The sequence below is a fragment of the Crinia signifera genome, chromosome 3 (assembly GCF_055691185.1).
Source record: "Crinia signifera chromosome 3, ASM5569118v1, whole genome shotgun sequence".
In the NCBI taxonomy this organism is placed as follows: domain Eukaryota; kingdom Metazoa; phylum Chordata; class Amphibia; order Anura; family Myobatrachidae; genus Crinia; species Crinia signifera.
In genome coordinates, this window is record NC_139219.1 from 83,734,230 (window position 1) to 83,753,922 (window position 19,693).

Consider the following 19,693-nt stretch of genomic DNA (forward strand, 5'->3'; position numbering starts at 1 on the left):
AAAAAAAAAAATTAGCATTAAATTAGCATTAAATACTCACTGATACTGAGGACCAGAAAGCACGATAACAAACACTCTTTGGAATGTGAACTCTCTCAGGGGTAGATTTATTAAAGCATGGTGAAGTGATGTGGCTGATACTTTATCACCAGCCAGCCAATCAGCCTCTACCTGTGAAGTTACAGGCTTGGTTTGAAAAATGACAGGTAGTATCCGATTGGCCGGTGATAAAGACCAGACACTTTATCACTTCACCAGGTTTAATAAATCTGCCCCTCAGTGCATAATCCAAAAGATATTATACATTTTAAAATGACATAGTGTAGGTATTTATGAAAAACTTTAAAGAAACAAGTTATTTGTGGAAACGTACACCAAAGGACCACAAAGTAACAAAAAAAACTTGTATAACATCCATGACTACCGGTAATAAGTGGTTTTATTGAAAATCCATTACTTTCAAAATTGTAGTAGTCATATCCAGCATCTCAATTCGATATTTAAATTTAATAGTGCTTGTTATTAGATTATAACAACTATCATTGATGGAGGTAAACAGATGAAGAAAACAATTCTCTTGATTGTAAATAAGTAGAATAAATAAAACTAATATAACACATTCTTACCCTATTGTCACACTTCTTAAAACATTCTGGAATATTAGGTTCACATAAACGTTGGGCACTCTGAACAAAACTAGTACTAGAACATTATGGATTTTGAAAAAAGATGAAAGATCTCTATGAGCAACCCAAGAGCATAGGAATAGGATGTGCAACTGAGATTAACCACCACAGGTAGCGATTCAGAGCTTGAGCAATTTTTCTTAATTTTGCAAAAAAAATTCTAAGCAATCAAAACTTCTGCTCCACAAGAGGTTTCTGTTCTCACTAAGCTTGTGTTATTACTCCTGCATTTCAGTCGGACAGGCACATCGCCCCTGTTACACTCCACACTAAGATTACTGGTTTTCGGCCACAAATACATTGGTATAAAGTTGAAAATGAAGCATAGGCGCATGTCACTTGATCTAATACCAATTCATTTGCAACAAAAATACTAATCCAAAGAACAGTATTTCATACACTATTAACAAATTACAATGTACAGTTCAAGGAAAAAGTATGTATTCTGGGTAAAAAGACAAAATACAGAGTTGCTACAGTTTAGGACCGCTGTCTGGTTTATTTATTTTTATCCATATTATGTACTTTTTACTGCATTAGCATCTTAATTATGTAATAGTGTACCAAGTAGTGTGGGTCATCGATGGCTCTACCATGATCGGTATCAGACCATTAGCCATCAACAGCTGAGAGCTGTGCATGAGTAGTCATTAGCCAGTGAAGCAGCACCTCTGATGTTCTTCAACATCAGAGTACTGCCATTGATTATGCAACATCAGTGTTGCACCATCGATTGCAAACACTTATCAATGGCCAAAGACGACCACCCCCAGTTCTATCTACTTCAGATTAATACAGAACATTAAGAAACATTTGAAGAAAAAGGTCACATGGCCCAGCTAAGGAAGTCCATAGCATGCTAAACAGGCGTAATTGGTGTGGTTTGAGGATCGGTGTATGTGGACACTTTTATAGACTTTTCGCGCATTAATAAATCAAAATACTATAGGCGATCAGTCTAGAATTGCACACACCTGTTACAGAGTCAGATCTTGATCGCTCTTCACTATCTGAATCATCCAGCAAGTCATCGCTAAAATAAAAGATTATATATAAATAAGCATAATAGACAAAGAAAAAAAAAAGGAGGCTACAACAGATTGCAATGATATTAAGCCACCTGTTGATTAAATACATTTCTATAGCATTTGATAATTAGGTTATGAATTAAAAAAAAAAAATACACATTAAAATTTTGGTGTCTTCAGTGCATGCATGTAACTTAAGGTGCCTATAGACGTTGAGATTTTTCTGTGCTGTGCATTTTGTACTTCAAAGTGCCGTGCTATTTTGGCACTTGTAGTGGCTATGATGCGATGTACTGTACTGTTCAAGTGCGATGCGATTTTAGCCTCTTTAAAAAAAAAAAAAAGTTAATAGTCACCTAATGGACATTGCATGTACTACAAAAGTGATGCAATGCGATGTAGCACAAACAGTACTGCCTGCACATACTTTTTGTGCTATACAATATTGTACCCGCGGGGACGCGAATCGCATCCCCGCGGGTACACGGTGTGATTCTAACCATTGCGATGCGTTTTGAACTTTAAAAGTTCAAAAAGCATGCTAAAATCGCAACGTGTATGGGCATCTTAAGAAGGAGCACCAATCAATATTCAGTCTGGTGTGGCGTGTACTGATTTACCTGTCTCCCTCCAGCTTTGGGATGTCTGAACAGCTGGATGAGTCTTCTAGCCATGCCAGTGTTGGCCTTCTAGTCTCAACTGCAGTCGTAGAGTCACCAGTGAGAACCAAAAGCTGCACTATTGCAGGGTCATATGGGTTTACTTCAAATTTTAAGTGCACCTGAAAAGAACGTTAAAGAGGAGAAATTAAAGTAGGTTAGCATGCTTGAATATTTCTTAACCATAGACAGTTAAAATATTATTATTAATAAATACCTTCATGAGCTTAGATACATCCCACACACAAACTTTTCCTCTCTTTGTCGCAGCAGCAAGAAAATGGGGGCAGTTTCCCACCCCAAAGCAGGATATTCTATCTGTGCCATCTGTGCAGGGGAACTGGGCAGGACATGTTGCAAGTGTAACGGAGAGGGGTACATTCTGAGTGTGTTCACCTTTGACAAACGGACAATTTGGGGAATGTCTCTCATGTTCAGACCTGGGGAAAGGAAAAATTTAAAAAAAAAAAAGTACATTTTGTCAAAAGTTGTGCAAGGGAACATTTTGTGAAAAACCACCACAATAGTGAAAAACTAATTTCTGACAAAGAAACAATAGGTCTAATTTTTATGCATATTCCTAAATTTTGTGTAAACCATTACATGATATGAATATTATTCTATTTCTTGCAGAGAAAAAAAAAAAAAGTTTCATTCAACTAAATGTCCGACTTTCATTACACTTCAGGTTCACTCGCACAGGCTGCAAATTTGCAACCCGAGCGATAATCGAGCAACCGCCCATGTGCATGGGGGTGTGACATGTGCCTTCACAGCACCGAGAGAGTTCTGGACTTACTCAGAGCTGCAAACGGGGGAAAATCATTTGGGTGTGAATAATTTCCCCTATGTGCCCAGCTGTGTACGCGGTCGGCAGGACAGCGTTTACCTGCTTGCTGGGACTGCACAGGTCTGAATCAGGCCCTTATTTCGAAATGGTTTTACAGTGCAGTTGTGAAGATGTAGCCTTCCACAGTTTAATAGAGCTTAGTAAACTATACAAAATTATTTAGTCATTGTCATAAACTTGTACAAAAATAAATATTGACAAACACACAAGAAAGATTGCCAAATAGATATACCAGACTAGTAGACCAGAATGGTTACTTGCATTTAAAAGGGGCATACACATAGCAATTGTGTGCTGTTTTCTAAGCAATCAGACTAGATTGCCTAGAAAGTAAGCAAGGATTGCTCCATGTGTACACGCTATAATGATGGTGATGCTCAGCCTTGCGTGTCGCCATCTCCCGTTTAGAATGATGGTGCATGCACTGTCTATCAGCACAGATGGTGCGTGTACAGGGATGTGTGCTGAGGGATCTCTGCTGTACAAGGCGTTAGTCAGTGCTTCAGTTGTACACAAAGGGGACCCCTCACATCTAGCCTCAATAAGCTATTTAATGCAGAATGCTTGGCGGGAGCAACTTGACTGGTCCAACGCAACTATCAGGGATTTCTTTTTGCTGAAGTTGAGTCTTGGTCACAACACAGCGTGACACAAGGAGATCATGCTGATTAATTTGAGATGACAATTGCATATTGTGTGCGACCGAGTCTGCATACAGAGCTGTACAGCACTTGTATTGGAAAAAGCCGCAGCTGCTACATTGTAGCACTTCGTATATCGATTCAAAGACTCAGGCACACACAGATATACAAGGGTCATATATCACATTAATTAGCACTGTCTACTCATGTGTCCTAGTCGCATTGCATGGGATTAAGATTTGCTTTCTGCAAAAAAAGATGCCCAATGCTACAAGATGTCTCCTGTGACCTGGCGTACCAAAAGGGGCTGTTTGGAATGACTACCTTTGCCTAGATACAAATATGTATTTGCAGCAATCAAGTACACCTATAGCTGCAGTATTTGTTGTGTGGGCGGCATTTTAAATATGTAAAATGTGAAATAAAGAGAGTGATGCCTGGTAAACCATTAAGTAGACCTACATTAGCAAAATGCGACATTCCAACTTACCAAGGTTCATCTGTGGGTTCCCAGCACACTAAACATACGCTACACGTGAAGCACATGGCTCGATCATCTCCTGAGGAAGCTGGCTGCCAATATGAATAAACAATATAAAAGATTAATACAAACAGAGGCATGATCCATACTTATGTGCATAACACAATAAAATATTTGATCTCTAATTATTATACCAACATAATGCACAGGACATTTTTTACACAAAGTGTTATCTTACAAATGTTTGTACGCACAGAGACAACATATACTATGTAAGCTTCACGCTTATCTGAACACCGCACATCTCACCTGATGATAAAAACCTGCTTGAGCCATGGGATCAGGCTGAGCCCATCTGTAGCCGATATGAGGCCAAGAAGTGAATGTCTCCCGTCTGTTTGCTTCACTGTACATCAAGGACCTGACAGAAGATATAATGACATATATGCTATTTATAGAACATGAAATACCATGAAGGTACTACAAGCTATAAAAGGTACCTAGAAAAGACAGAATTCGATTGCTGAGGAAACAGTATTGTGAATGTATATTTTTTCCTTTTTTTGCTACATGTGACAAACACAATTGGGGGTATCACATTAACCCCAATAAACAAACAATCCATTTTACGGTATTTTTCACAATAAATAAAAAATTCCATTTAATTAAAAATCAGGATAACCAATAAGATCACCCTGTTTAAAAAAAAAAAAAAAAATTCTTCGGAAAACATACAGGGTCAGTGGACAAAATAAATAAAAAAAGGTTTTCCCCCCGGCAGCTGCAGCCTTGCTTTCTCTGAACAACTAGGCTACTTTTAGGAATTTTTCTGTGCCTGCCCCAGTATCTGCTAGTTTATTCCAATTGCTAGGTCCACTACTTTTGGTTGAGAGGCAAAAGATCTACATTGTCAAAAGATCTACACAAGCAACAAGTTAGCATGGCAATGGTGAACGTGTACCGATAACTTCTCTGGACTCCAACTGAGAGATGGAAAAAAAGAAGGAAAATACTTCTCAAAGGCGCTTTTGAGAAGTATTTTCCTTCTTTTTTTCCCACTGTCTGTTTAAAGTGTGGGTGACACTTTTGTTCAACCCTGTTAAAAGAAAGGCCCCCCAAATGTTTGAATGACTATCGCCCACTTGCGTTAACGTCATTGGTAACCAAATGCATTTGGAGATTGCTATAAAAGACAGATTCAGTGATTTCTGCCGGTAGAATATGACCCCATCCAATTTGCACACAGGAAAAACAGTTGTTCCGATGATGCGGTAGCTTCTGTTATGCACTCCACATTAACACATTTGGAACATAAATCAGCCTACAGTATGTGAGGATTCTTTTGGTGGACTATAGTTCCACATTTAATACAGTTATCACAATGTCACTAGTATCAAAATTATTTGACTTCGGTTTGAGCGGATCTACCTGTAATTGGATTCTAAATTTCCTAACTGATATACCTTAGATGGTTAAAATGGGGAATGCTGTATCTGAGGAACAATTAAAACCGGAGTGCCGCAGGGATGTGTCCTCGGTCCCCTACTATACTCGCTGTTTACCCACAACTGCATATCGTCCTCTGGTTCTGTCAAAATTTTGACCTTTGCGGACGGTATTGCAGTTGTGGGGTTGATCAGCGATGATGAAGAACGAAGGAAAAACCAAAGAATTAGTGATTGACTTCAGAAGAAAGCAAGCTGTCCCGAAGAGACCAGTGTGCATAAATGAGATGTAGAAATTATGGAGTCAGTCAAGTTCTTGGTTCTTCAGGTATCAGCTAATTTGTCGTGGTCTGGCAATGTTCTGACTCAAATAAAAAAAATCCCAACAGCGTCTCTTTTTGAGGCGACTAACAGCGGCTGGTGTGAGCAAGCCCACCATGACAAATTTTTACAGATGTTCGATCGAAAGTATCTTGACCTTCGGTATCATTGTTTGCCAACTGCACAGCTAGGGAACGCTCGAAACTAGAACGTATTGTAAAGGCCACAGGCAAAATTATTGAAGTGCAGCTGCCAACCATTCTGGAGCTTTATTATTCCAGAATGTTAAAGCGAACTAAAAATTTTAGTTGATTCTAGCCACCCTTTTTTAGTACATTTGAGAAATTACCCTCGTTTAAAAGGTTTAGAAACCCCAGGGCACGTACAAGCCGTTTGCACAATAGTTTGCTACCATCAGCAGTACGTTATTAAATGCCTGAATGTGGTTTGGTTTTTATGTATATTTATGTATGTTATATGCGGATATTACTTTATTGTACTGGTAGTATATGTATGCTACAGTTTTGTCTGCAGAGAGAGTTCCTCCTTCTGCTAATGACAATAAACTTGACATACCCCCCCACTAGTGCTTAAACCCAACACCCCCCCCCCCCCTTTCCCATGCTAGCACTGCCCATATAATTAGCATTCGGCATTACCAGCAGTAAGGATTCTGTTGCCAGAATCCTAATTGATGTTGGGATTATGGCAAAGGTCTTCCTGCACCCTGACAACATCCCCCCTAAGAGAACCTGCCAAAACTTCATGTTTAAGTTATACACTAGTTATACCTTTACTTTAAATAAAACATGTTCAAACAATATACCAATCCATTTGCTTGTGTGCTGTTTCTTATTTTAGTTTTTAAAAATAAAGCATCAAATTAGTGGGTCCATGTTCAAAACTGCACTACTAGAAATATTTGCTATCTATATCTGATGAAATTAAAAAAGGGAAGTTCTTAGAATCAGCCTGCAATTTAAATATGGAGTTTAGTGCAGTAAACAGTTTAGCTCAGCAGGTGGTATGAGAGCTTTCAGCTGTCAGTTATGAAAAAAAAAAATATAAGCTTACCGATCTACAGATCGACCAGGCCCCACACCAAGTTCAGGCCTTGCACTAGTTAACAGATAAGACAGTCTGTCCATTATAGACGAGGCTACAGGCAATGCAGCGATATTTTGATTTATCTTCTTAAGTTCATTCACAATTGCACCAGTCACAGACTTTAGCACATGGTGAGGAAGATGAAATGTGACTGTTGCCCACTGAAAGAGAAGTCAAAAACATTTTAAAAAGAGATTTAGTTTCAGAAAAAGATTTATAAATATGAGAAACACAAATAACTAGATGCCAAGAAAATCTAAATCAAAACTAATTACCAAAGAAGTAAATTCTGAATTACAACATAACTTGAATTTTTCTTTTTACGTTTTTAACAAAGCATTACATTTTTTTACAGCATGTAAGCTCTTATTACTTGATTTTTACAATCTCTGTTCTAGAAATTGCACTCTAAATGAATAATGTCCCCAAAACACCACTAAAGGGGAAATTCAATTAGCCACAGTAATTTGCCATGGGCAAATTGATCCCCAAGGACTATTTAATTAGCGCTGACCGAAGCCAGCAGGCTGAAATAATCAGGAATTTATTTTTGGGATTGAGCAGACCGAAAAAAAGAAATCCAAGAAACATATGGTGGTATTCAATCTGTGCCGATATTTCAGCCGGCGGAAATAGCAGCATTCACCTAACCAATGCTGCAGTTTCCAACCGCATTTATCATTAGTCAAATATGAATGGTCAGAAACAACTGCTAATTGTCAAATTTGCATCCATTTCCAACAAAACGCGGCCATTCCGACACTAGTAATTACTAGTAGACTACCAGCGTTCACATTTAACCATAAGCTATTTTACTTTATTCCTTGATCTCAAATTATCACTTTTGGGAGGAGCCAAATTTACTGTATAAGGACCTAATGGTGTCACACTTATGGAAGTCACACTTATTGTACTTCATCATTTAAGATTAACTTCCCTTTGATGCTTAGGCTATACTGTGACATTTGAATTAGCCAGCAGTCTGATTATTAGTTTTGGCTAGCCTCATTTGTTGTGCTGAGAGTAGGTGGGTCTGCAAGCACAGCTGGACGTGACAGGTGCGTGTCACCAGTTAATGTCCTTGAGGTGCAAAAGGCATAGGCTGGTCAGCATTCTTTTGTGCCGGAAAACCGGCCTCCCAATATCTGCCATGCATGGCACCTTGCTCTGATGCGGCGTGGTATAGCTGACGCGGCTGGGTTCATCCCATCGGCCTACATCCATGCTGCGCATCCAGCTCAATACCCGGAAGTGTTCAGGAGCCAGTAGCTGTGGGGCCAGAGGGGGATAAGCTGCAAGTCTGCAGCTCCCTCATAGAATGATAACGACTGCTAATCATTGTAATTAAATTTTGTACATTTGTCAAATGTTTTGGGCCATTTTTTCATGTGACTGTTCCGCCTATTCCCTTTAATGCATTGAATTTTTTTTGCATAGGTGGTGTGCTGGTCTTTTTTTCTTTTAACTACTCTATATTGTGAATGGGAATACTAGATAATTGTATGTCCTTTCCAGTGATATACTTCTCAATAGGCTTTGTGAGGAAAACTTTTGCAAGTTCAAAACTGACATTTTTGATCATGATTATCTGAAAAATGAGCATTGACAGAAACGTTAGGAGGAAAATATTCAGGAGATAGTTTAGACTGACATTAAATGTTTGTCAAAATTTAAAAGTGGGATAATGGGTTCAAAGTTAAAAAAAAAAAAATTAAAGCAAGGTAGTTCATTTAAAAGCCAAAATAGCCTTGTAAAATTTCCATAGCCATAATTTGGAAACTGCATGAGATATTTATTAAAATTTCTTATGCTGCCCATAGACTTGTTAGATATTGTATACAATCATTCGATTTCGACCAATCCTGGCAAATAAATCAAATGATTGTATACATTTTTAAAAGGGACTTTTCGACGCGATGCGCGGGCACACTGTTGAATGTTGCGTCAACAGATATTATGTGCTGCACATAATATCTGTCGAATTGTAGGAGCAGTCGCATGTGGTTTTTAACCACATGCGATCGCTCAAATACAATCTGGGGATGGGGGGCGGAGGGGACGCATTCAGTGGTGTGGTGTGGGGTTTGGGGCCCTAGGGACCGCTGGCAGCATACCTGTGTCTCGTATCAGGGGGCGGCGGAGTAGTGTAGTGCTAGCAGTAGCGCTTGCGGGCGGCGGGAGAATTGTTTAAAATACTGGACTGCCCTGTGATTGGATGAGAGAGCTCAGCCAATCACAGGGCAGCCCAGAGTTTTAAACAAATCTTCTGCCACCGCTGACTCCCGCAAGCAATACTGCTAGCATACACTACTCCGCCGCCCTCTTCCTTTGCACCCAAAAATGTGATTGGGTTCGATGGACATCGTACTTCGATGTCGCATCGAATCCCATCGCATAAGTGTATGGGCACCATTAGACTAAATGCATTGTCATCATATCAGGGTAACAGAGCACATAAAGTGGAATGTTTGCAGTGGGGAGCACGAAGTAAAAGAAATACCCTAGTAAATGAACAGGGTTTTCTAAATTACAGGGGGGGGGGGGTGTCACACAGTGTTAACACAAAAAAAAAATACACAAAAGTAATGAGGAATAGAGACAATAAAGACACGTATATTTTTCTGCAAAATCTGCCAAGCATGCATGCTACTAACATTTGAGTCACTAACCAACTAAGCTGTGAGAGCTATTTAACGGTCTACCTTTCATTGCAATTATTATTTCTCATATTAACAAAGGAATCACAATAAAAACAAAAACCTGGACTGATTACAACCATTACAGAGAAAGCACCTATAACAGCTGTTTTTCCTACTATGCTTTATTAACAAATTAACCTGTGCAATACCTCATAATGAGTTGGATAGAGTGATTTATAATTATTATTCATTATTTATTTATTATTTTTTATGATTATTACCGGCCAGTAATTTGTGTAATTTAATTGTTATTAGTAATACATTTTTAATTATTTATTTGAATCAGAGCTGTCTTTATTCTCCTTTTGCTATTTTCTGTAATTCAAGGGGTGGAGTATCCTCTTGTTAAGGACAGCAGCAAATCCAGATTATTTTTAAAGATTTGCTCTGTCATTTCTTTTGGTAAACCATGAACAAACCTTTCAAATTCATATACATTTTCCATGCCTTCCTCTTACACAGAAAAGTACTGATTTATAGTAGGAGAGCACAGCACTCCTTAATCAGAATATATAGACTAATATTGTGAAAGTGAATCACTTTTCGCTTCCAAACGTACATACATAGATTACTAAATGAAATTATTTATTTATTACCAGTTATTTATATAGCGCACACATATTCCGCAGCACCTCACAGAGAATATTTGAACATTCACATCAGTCGCTGCCCCAGTGGAGTTTACAATCTATATTCCCTACCACATGTACACACACACACACAGGATTCAGTTGTTGGGAGACAATTAACCGACCAGTATATTTTTGGATTGTGGGAGGAAACCAGAGTACCCGGAGGAAACCCACGTAAGTACGGGGAGAATATACAAACTCCGCACAGTTAGAGCCATGGTGGGAATTGACCTCAGTGCTGTGAGGCAGTAATGCTAACCATTACGCCATCTGTACTGGCACGAATCCTAAGTAAGTGTTGAGTTCCAGTCTTAAATCTATAGTATCTAATCAGCAAAAATGTACTTTGAAAATTAACTCTATTAAAAGTAAATTATACAGTATTTGACCAACAAAATAGAAACTGAAAGAGAAAACAAAAAAACTTGCCTTTGCAACTTTATGATTTGCTGCGGTCTCATGTGAGGTATTTTTGAAGCCATCTTTCAGCTGCATAATAAACAAATCATAACCTTCAGCACTAGACACGTCAATTTTCTCCAGGCAAGCAGACAGCAACTGCTGCACCTACAAACCAAACAAAAGCCACGTGATTAGATTTTTACAAACCGAATGCTAGAGCATATTATTATTATTATTATTGATGTATTAATTATGTAAAGTATTATATATTTAAAAATAACCCTCAATCATTTATTGGAAGGGAATTAAATTCCATGCAATGATTCCAAAACAGCACATTGCCTTCTGCCAGCATGACAACTGGCCTAAATGCAGGCATTTTAAATGGAAAATTATACAGCTTGAGCTCACAAGCAAAGTGTCTGAGCGACATGCAACTTCTAACACTGACTTTAATATTACGGATACACAGGACTTGAGTGTAAAATACAGGACAACGGCAAAATTCTGGACAAAATAGAGTATGCTTACCTCAGTTACGGGCAGTTCAAGCTGGACTATGTCATCCGGTTTTGTGACTGGAGTTTGAAGTGCAGTGTCGAGTAGCAAGATGCCATTTAGGTCTTTCCGACAGCCAACTGCATAATCGTCCACGAAGATAACTTTATCAACAGTTGGGAAGTACTGGCATTTTACTCGCACACCAGGCTTTGCTGATAACAAAAAAAAAAAAAAAAAGAGACAGGGTAAAAAAAATATAGCGTTACTGAAATAAAATAAAAGATCAAATACTTGTTTTATCTTCTAATGTGGAAGGCCTGCAACATTGGAAAAAAAAAAAGTCATAAACAATGCAAAAAGAACAATTGAAAGCGGTGCCGACCATCTGTATGAATCTGGCCAATGTATAATGAAGATGATTTATATTGCTCTGGAGGAGAAATGCAGGATTAAGGTTTGTGGGGTCTTCAACCAAAAATTAAAAAATATGCCAACGCTGTAATTAAAAAGTATAAGGTGAAAATACTTCAAAATCATATTATGCCACACAGAAACCGCAGTCCACCCATGCCTCAGTGCCCCTTAATTTGATTATGTAGCTATTCATCGTGGCCTAGCCTAACACCCCAGCTAGCCTTCTGGTACCGTGGAGGAGTGATATTCGGGAAATCCATAAAGGTTTAAACAGATTATGTATTAAATAAAAGTAAACCGGTTCTTTAGGACAAACCCAGCAATCATTATGACAGCTCCAAGCCATAAACATCCAATGTACCCAAATCACGCCACAATATTTCCAAGCCTATTAAAGGTGAAGATTACGGATCAAAAAAAAAAAAAAAATGGTACTTGTTTCCTAGAACGGCGCCCATCGCGGGCATCGCATGCCATTATAATGGCATGCGATGCGACCGATGTCCGCGATTTTACATAGAAATGCATGGTAAAATGTAAATCGCGTCGGTCGCATCGCATGCGGCCAAAAAATCGCATGCGATGCGACGAGATTACCGATTTTACATAGGGAACAATGTTAAATGGCCCAATTGACCCGATTTTACATAGGGAACAATGTTAAATGGCCCACAGACCCCAAATAGCCACCCTGAAGTGTGAAATGCCCCCCCCCCCCCATTGTTAACGCCACCCCACGATCAACCCGAAGTGTGGCGAGCGCAGCGAGCCCACGAGGGGCGGCGGTACGTGTCCTCCGACCTTTTCATACCCCCACTATCCACGTCGGCGTGGAGGTGAGAATAGAAAGTGTGGCGAGCACAACGAGCCCTGCGAGGGGACGCGCAATACGAGCCCAAAGCGTGGCGAGCGCAGCGAGCCCCGCGAGGGGACGCGGAACACATGTTAAGTAATCCGTGTCCGCTCGCCATGCGCCACACTTCGGGCTCGGTGGCTCGCTGCGCTCGCCACACTTTCTATTCTCAACTCCACGCCGACGTGGATAGTGGGGGTATGAAAAGGTCGGAGGACGCGTACCGCCGCGGCTCGCCACCCTTCGACGTTGATCGTGGGGTGGCGTTAACAATTGGGGGGGCCATTTCACACTTCAGGGTGGGTATTTGGGGTCTGTGGGCCATTTAACATTGTTCCCTATGTGAAATCGCGGTAATCGCATCCGTCACATCGCATGCGATTTTTTGGCCGTATGCGATGGACGTAATTTTTTCCTTGCGATGCCTAAGATCAAAATCGTGGGCACCGTTCCAGTAAACAAGTACCAAAAAAATAAATAAATGCCTTTCGCAGCAATAGTCAGGCAACACAATAATACACATACCACCAAGTATATAGACCTGATATCCCCAAATAGTCACCAAGGTGGCTGAAAAAGCAATGGTCAGGTAGGTCCTTGTATTCTGACATGAATGAGTACACAGAAGTGCACACTGCAGTTGCACATTTACACCAAAGTTAGTGATACTAAGATCTAATAATGATAAATGGGGCAGTAAGTATGATTAGGATTATTGCCTTGAAGTACCAGGTAATGGGGATTTATTCTTACTATGGGTTTGTATACGCTCCCTGTACAAGTGATTTTGCTTAGGGTACTCCAGTTTATACCCAGATTAATTGGCTCCCGACCAAAAAATAAAAAAATCGACCCTAGTATTCTATGAGTCTGGATTAAAAAGTAATGCCTCCAAGGCTACAAGTTGATCTGTGAACACATATGAACACACTTTGTTTGTACATAACTCAGTTTATTCACTATGTAATGTACTGTTCAATGTAGTCCACATCCCTTTCCACACATGTGACAATGCTTGACTAGTCGGGCAAACCTATCGGAGAAGAAAGCTGCTGGTTGTTGTCTACACCAAGACAGATTGGCAGCTTTCACCTTGTTGTTAAAGTGTTGACCATTGGTACCCTCGCTTTCAGAGTGTACTGTGGTCCTGAAACACTGCCAACAGATGCTGAAGTGCCTTCACTCTACAGGAGATACATTGGAAGGTATTACAGAGTGTACGTAGCCCCTGTGCAAAGGGCCCACATGATCCCAGGGGAACCAGACATATGTGTCAAATGTGGTCAGAGGAGAGCCACTTTATTTCATAATCTTTGGCAGTGTGGCAGGATCGCAACATACTGGAACAAGCTAATTACCTTTATAAATACAAGAAAAAAAGAAGAATACACAATACTGTATTTAAGTTGAAGGTGGTTAAAAATCCTGAGGTGTGTTTGTTACTAGTAATGGGAAACTGGGATTGGGACGGCAGGAAAAAGTCTTTATTACCAATTGTCACAGTAATCTTGGGTATAGCAAAGAAACTGATCTTGAAATACTGGATTAAAAAATTGGTACCCACCATCCTAGAAACTAAAACCATCATACTTAACACCCTATATATGGAAAGACAGGCCACAGTGCCTGATGTGACGAGATTTTTTTAAAAATGGGGTCCATATATAGAGACTTTGCCTGGCATAACTCAGATACAAATCCTACGCCTGTACCAAAATACATCTTGGTATCCGATAGGACAACTCAGCACTTCATAGAACCCCACAGGCAATTATCAGAAACTAAAGGGGGTGGTTTGCTCGACCCATGTTCAACTTAAATTCGGAATTATGTCACAGACGTCTCATCGCCCTTTCCTTCATGTTTTTCCGCAGTGTCTTGTCTCCTTTGTCTTGGTTTCCCCTGTGTTTTTTTTAACAATGTTTGATTGATGTAAGTTGTAAGTGATGTTTTTTTTTTTCGAATCCCCAAATCAAATAGACAGTATTCTTGAAATTTATAGCCTTTAATTGTAGAAGTAAGTCGCATGTTGAAATGTGTAGATATCACTATTTAGCTGCATTTTGCTGTATATTACTGGTTTTTTTTTAAATGGAAAAATTGGTCACCCTGCGCGGTGCAATTTGTCTAACAAGGTAGTGATGTGATGTCACCTTGGAATTTGTCATTGATTTGTGAGACCATTTCAATAAAATGTGTTTGAAAAAAATAAATAAAAAAGTGTTGACCATTAAGGTGCTCTTTTATCCAGAAAGAACAAGCAAGGTGTAAACAGCGAGTGAAGGGGACGCCATAGAATACCCTGGCGGCAAGCTATCTGCACTGCTCGCTGGTACCATTGAAAATACCCCTATATCTGTGTAACCCACTAGTTAGGTCATATTTTGAATTCAGGTGACAATTTTCTCCACTTCCTTGTAAGTGAAGCCTATGCTTAAGGCCTTGCTTGGGATAGGCATATGAATTTAATTACAAAGAACCAAATAGGGTTGAGGTTAACCAAAGGTTTAAAAAAAATGGGAGGGGGCAGACTAGATGGGTCAAGTGGTTCTTGTACAGTATGCCATCAAATTATATGTTTCTATGTTTAAAGGTCCAGCAAAATCCTTATTAAAAAAATGCATTTTTAAAATATGAAAAGGGGTTAGAAAACAGTCCTCCGTTGGTACCAAATGTGTCTAAAAGATATTGGAGTTTATATCTAGTCAGGTCCATAAATATTGGGACACAATTGTCATATGTTGGGCTCTATACACTAGCACAATGGATTTTAAATGAACCAAACAAGATGTGCTTTAACTGCAGACTTTCAGCTTTAAGTTGAGGGTATTTACAGCCAAATCATGTGAACTGGGTAGGAATTACAACGGTTTCTACATGTGCCCCACACTTTTCAAGGGACCAAAAGTAATGGAACAAACTAAACCCCTTCACAACAGTTGGCCAGATCAAGAACACTCTCCAGGAGGTAGGTGTATGTGTGTCAAATTTAACAGTCAAGAGAAGCCTTCACAAGAGTGAATAAAGAGGGTTCACCACAAGATGTAAACCATTAGTGAACCTCAAAAACAGGGAGACCAGATTAGAGTTTGCCAAACATCTAAAAAAGCCTTTACAGTTCTGGAACAACATCCTATGGAAGATCAACTTGTACCAGAGTGATGGGAAGAGATTAGTATGGAGAAGGAAAGTAATTGCTTATGATCCAAAACATACCACCTCATCACTAAAGCATAAACTAAAGTGGTACATTAAATGTACGATATGTAGAGGCTCTATGAATCAATGATGCAAAATTCAATTAAAAATATTCACCCAGCTGTGTAGAAAATTGAACCAGCTTTATTCATAAGGAATGGAGGATCCACAAAGCTACTGGGCACAGATTGCCCATTTCCGGTACAACAAATGTAAAATTAAATATAAAATTTCAGCTATAAATAAATTGGAAATGGATGTCCTCATTACTTGTTATGGTACTTATGTAGTATCTGGGCGTCCGATTTAGAAATCGGATCGGATCGCATCGCATGGTCAAGATTTTTCCATAGGATTCAATGTTAAAATGGTCTGAGTCCATTCTAACATAGAATTCAATGGGAAAAAGGGGTCCTTTTCCTCTCCCCACTATCCAAGTGGGCATGGAGTTGGATATAAACCTGTGGCGAGCGTAGCGAGCCACCGAGCCCGAAGCGTGACGTGCGTAGCGAGCCCCGCGAGGGGACACAGAATACTTTTTAAGAAATATGCGTCCGCTCGCCACGCTTCGGGCTCGGTGGCTCGCTGCGCTCGCCACGCTATATAAAATCAACTCTATGCCCACTTGGATAGTGGGGAAATGAACAGGACCTTCTTATCATTGAATCCTATGCAAAATCGCATCGAATCGCATCGCATCGCATCTGATTGTATGCCTTAAGGTAAGGCATACAATCACAAAATCGGCAGCCCAGATACTACATAAGTACCCTTGTTTTAAAGAAAGTGATATATACCAAGAGGGTTGACTGCCCAGCTAAATACCATAAATGATGGCGCAGTAATGGTACAGAATGTCCGTGTATCCCTATTAAAGATAGATCACAATTATAGTCTAATCTCTAAGGGGGAATTCAAATCTTATCGCTGGGGTGCAGCTCCCTGGTTAAGTGAACAGCTATTCACTTGCTTGTGCTGTGAGCTTGTGACTAGCTACAGTATGTGCCTAAGTCAGCATGGATTGCAAATTAGGAAAAAAAAAGCAGTTGCATGCGATCAAAGTCTCCACCCAGAAAGAAAGCATAAATGCCCCTTGAAAAATTGCTTTTTGCAGAACCATTTGCAAAAACCAAAACATCAAAGTGTGTCTTTTATTTGAGACTAGGGCTTCCACTAACCTGCTAAAGAAACAGACTGGAAGTGGTCATCATTGATGCCACAGACCCACCCAAAAACCGCCTGGCCATGCCTGTGTTTTCACAAACACTCTCAGGACACACCATATTTCCGCCCCTAAATACTGGCTTCCTGCCAACATACTGTTACGCAAATGAATAGGTCGCAAAATGTGTATCCACATGTGAAATGCAAACGTGCGGTTCGATAATAGTGTGGACCGCTAAAAAGCGATCCATGCTGAATTAGGCCCTGTCAATAACACACATAATTGAGGACAGCAATTGGAAGTACAACCATCTGTGTATAATACACCACTCGTACTATGAACAGAACACGGAAGTCTATTCTAGTTATTAAGAGATAAAGGGGTTATTCAATGTGCGGCAGCTCCATATTCAATGCTGTCTTTAGCTACAGCATTGAAGCTGGATCACGGCAGAACAGGCCCATTCTGTCGATAACTGCCATGGATTGTCACGATCCCTGACACAGACAATCCACAGGTGTTTTCGTAGCCACGCCCCCTCTGCGCCGATTGGCAGGCGGGACATTGAATCCCGCCTGACGTTCAGACCGCAAATGGGCCAGGATCACGGCTGTCAGAAGGGATCGACAGTCGTGATCCTGGACTGAATAACCCCCAAAGAACTTCCACCAAAATGATAAAGTAATACGTACAGTTTATAAATATACTGGATCAACAGGAGGGTCCACTTTTTTTTTTACACAATTCAGTGGGTCTGGTAAAGCACGCCTTATGTAGTATTATGAAAATCGGTTGAATGGAAAAATTGCATTTCAGTGTAAACAAGATGGTAACTGTCTGCAGAGGACAAAGTCACCCGACCAAATGGAAGACCAAACCATAATATTTTGATTAAGTTTACATTTTGAAACTCCACCTAAATATTAGTTGAATTCAAACTCATTGGCCTTTCGTAACACAAATTGTACAATATAAAGATTTTCAATAGAAGTACAATTTGACACGTTTTACTATAAGAAATCTACAGTAAAATCCACTCTGCTATTTGGTTAAGTTTAGCATTTAAAAAGATCATTTGGCAAAGTCTTCTGAATATAAATAAGTCCAGACCTCCACATGAGGCATCTGCTATTTGAAGATTAAATGCATTTCCATGTCAACAAACTGTGAATCACATTGCGTTGGTTACATTAAGAGGATAAATAACTGCTTTCCTGTACAAGTCTTACAATAGGCAGTACATTTTACAAGCTGCATATGTTTGACACACACTTTCAAAATATAAACTTGAACGATAATACTAAAGGATTATCCTAGCCCTTTCCAACAAATCCTGTGCATGTTTGGATAATGTTTTTCACAAACACACAGTCTAGCTGAAGCAGTTTGTGAGGATTCAACACGTAGTTTCTATAACCAAAATAATAATAATAATAATAATAATAATAATAAAAATAAATACACACTAGAATACTTGCCATGATCAGCATGCAAAAATCACACACAAGGTCATCATTTGGTCGACAGTCAAAAAGTTGCAATTACTTTTTAATTATTATTAGTTTTTTTTAACTGACTTCATGCTTCACCATCCCTGCTGTTTGTACACTTATTAGTGAGCAGTAAAAAGTCCAGCTTAAGTCACTCAAAATGGTGACTTTCGCACATATTGGCTGTCATAAAACTGTATAATGTCCCATCTCTCAGCTTTCATGCCCCTCCAAGCTACCCAAGAGACTTGCCTAAACTCACCTCCCACACTTTAACTCGCACAATTTATTGGACCCACTTTAGTCAGGCTTTCGTTCCCAATATTTCAAAGACAGCGCTGAATAAAGTTGTGAATGATCTGGTCACTGCTAAGTCTAAAGGCCAGTATTCACTCTGCCGCTTTTGACACTGTTGACCACTCCCTTCTCATACAAACACTGCTCTTTCCTGGTTCTCATTCTACTTATCTAACCGCTCTTTCCGTGTTCATTTCTCTGATTCCACTTCCTCCTCTCTACCTATCTGTTGGGAGTACCTCAGGGCTCAGTCTTGGGTTACGTTTCTCGATCTATACCACATTTCTTAGCAAACTAATCAGATCTTTCAGATTTCAGTATCTGTACACAGATACTTCCTATACTCCACAGACCTATCACCATCTGTATTGGGCCGTTTCACTGAGGGCTAGATTTATGAAGCAGTGATAAGGGAGAAGTGATAAAGTGCCTGGTACTTTATCACTGGCCAATCAGCTTTTGACTGTTAAGTTACAGGCTGGGTTTAAAAAGGAGCCGATTGGCCGGTGATAAATTACCAGGCACTGTATCACTTCTCCTCCCTTATCACTGCTTCATAAATCTACCCCTGAATGCCTTCAAACTGAATAGCTCAAAAACAGAATTCATTATATTTCCCCCAACCAATAGAAATATCAGGTTGGTAATAACTATCACTGTTAAGACCACCACAATTGATCCTACTCTACAAGCTCGCTGGCCAGGTGTCACCCTTGACTCTGAAATTTATTCCACAAATTCAATCTGTCTCAAAATCATGTTACATACTGTACATCTTTAAAAAAAAAAAAATTATATATATATATATATATATATATATATAT

General features: G+C 39.6%; 1 protein-coding gene across 10 annotated transcripts in view; it reads right to left on the reverse strand.

Moving 5' to 3' along the window:
* BIRC6 (baculoviral IAP repeat containing 6) overlaps positions 1-19,693 on the reverse strand; it is a 262,531-nt gene that overhangs the window by 228,720 nt on the left and 14,118 nt on the right. For all 10 annotated transcript variants that reach the window (XM_083176127.1, XM_083176119.1, XM_083176125.1 and 7 more), the window contains exons 2-9: positions 11,483-11,664; positions 10,979-11,116; positions 7,186-7,379; positions 4,655-4,766; positions 4,355-4,437; positions 2,591-2,813; positions 2,335-2,495; positions 1,661-1,719 (exon numbers count right to left, since the gene is read on the reverse strand). In XM_083176127.1, the coding sequence (XP_083032253.1) occupies positions 1,661-1,719; positions 2,335-2,495; positions 2,591-2,813; positions 4,355-4,437; positions 4,655-4,766; positions 7,186-7,379; positions 10,979-11,116; positions 11,483-11,664 (1,152 nt within the window). The remainder of the gene's footprint in view (positions 1-1,660; positions 1,720-2,334; positions 2,496-2,590; positions 2,814-4,354; positions 4,438-4,654; positions 4,767-7,185; positions 7,380-10,978; positions 11,117-11,482; positions 11,665-19,693) is intronic.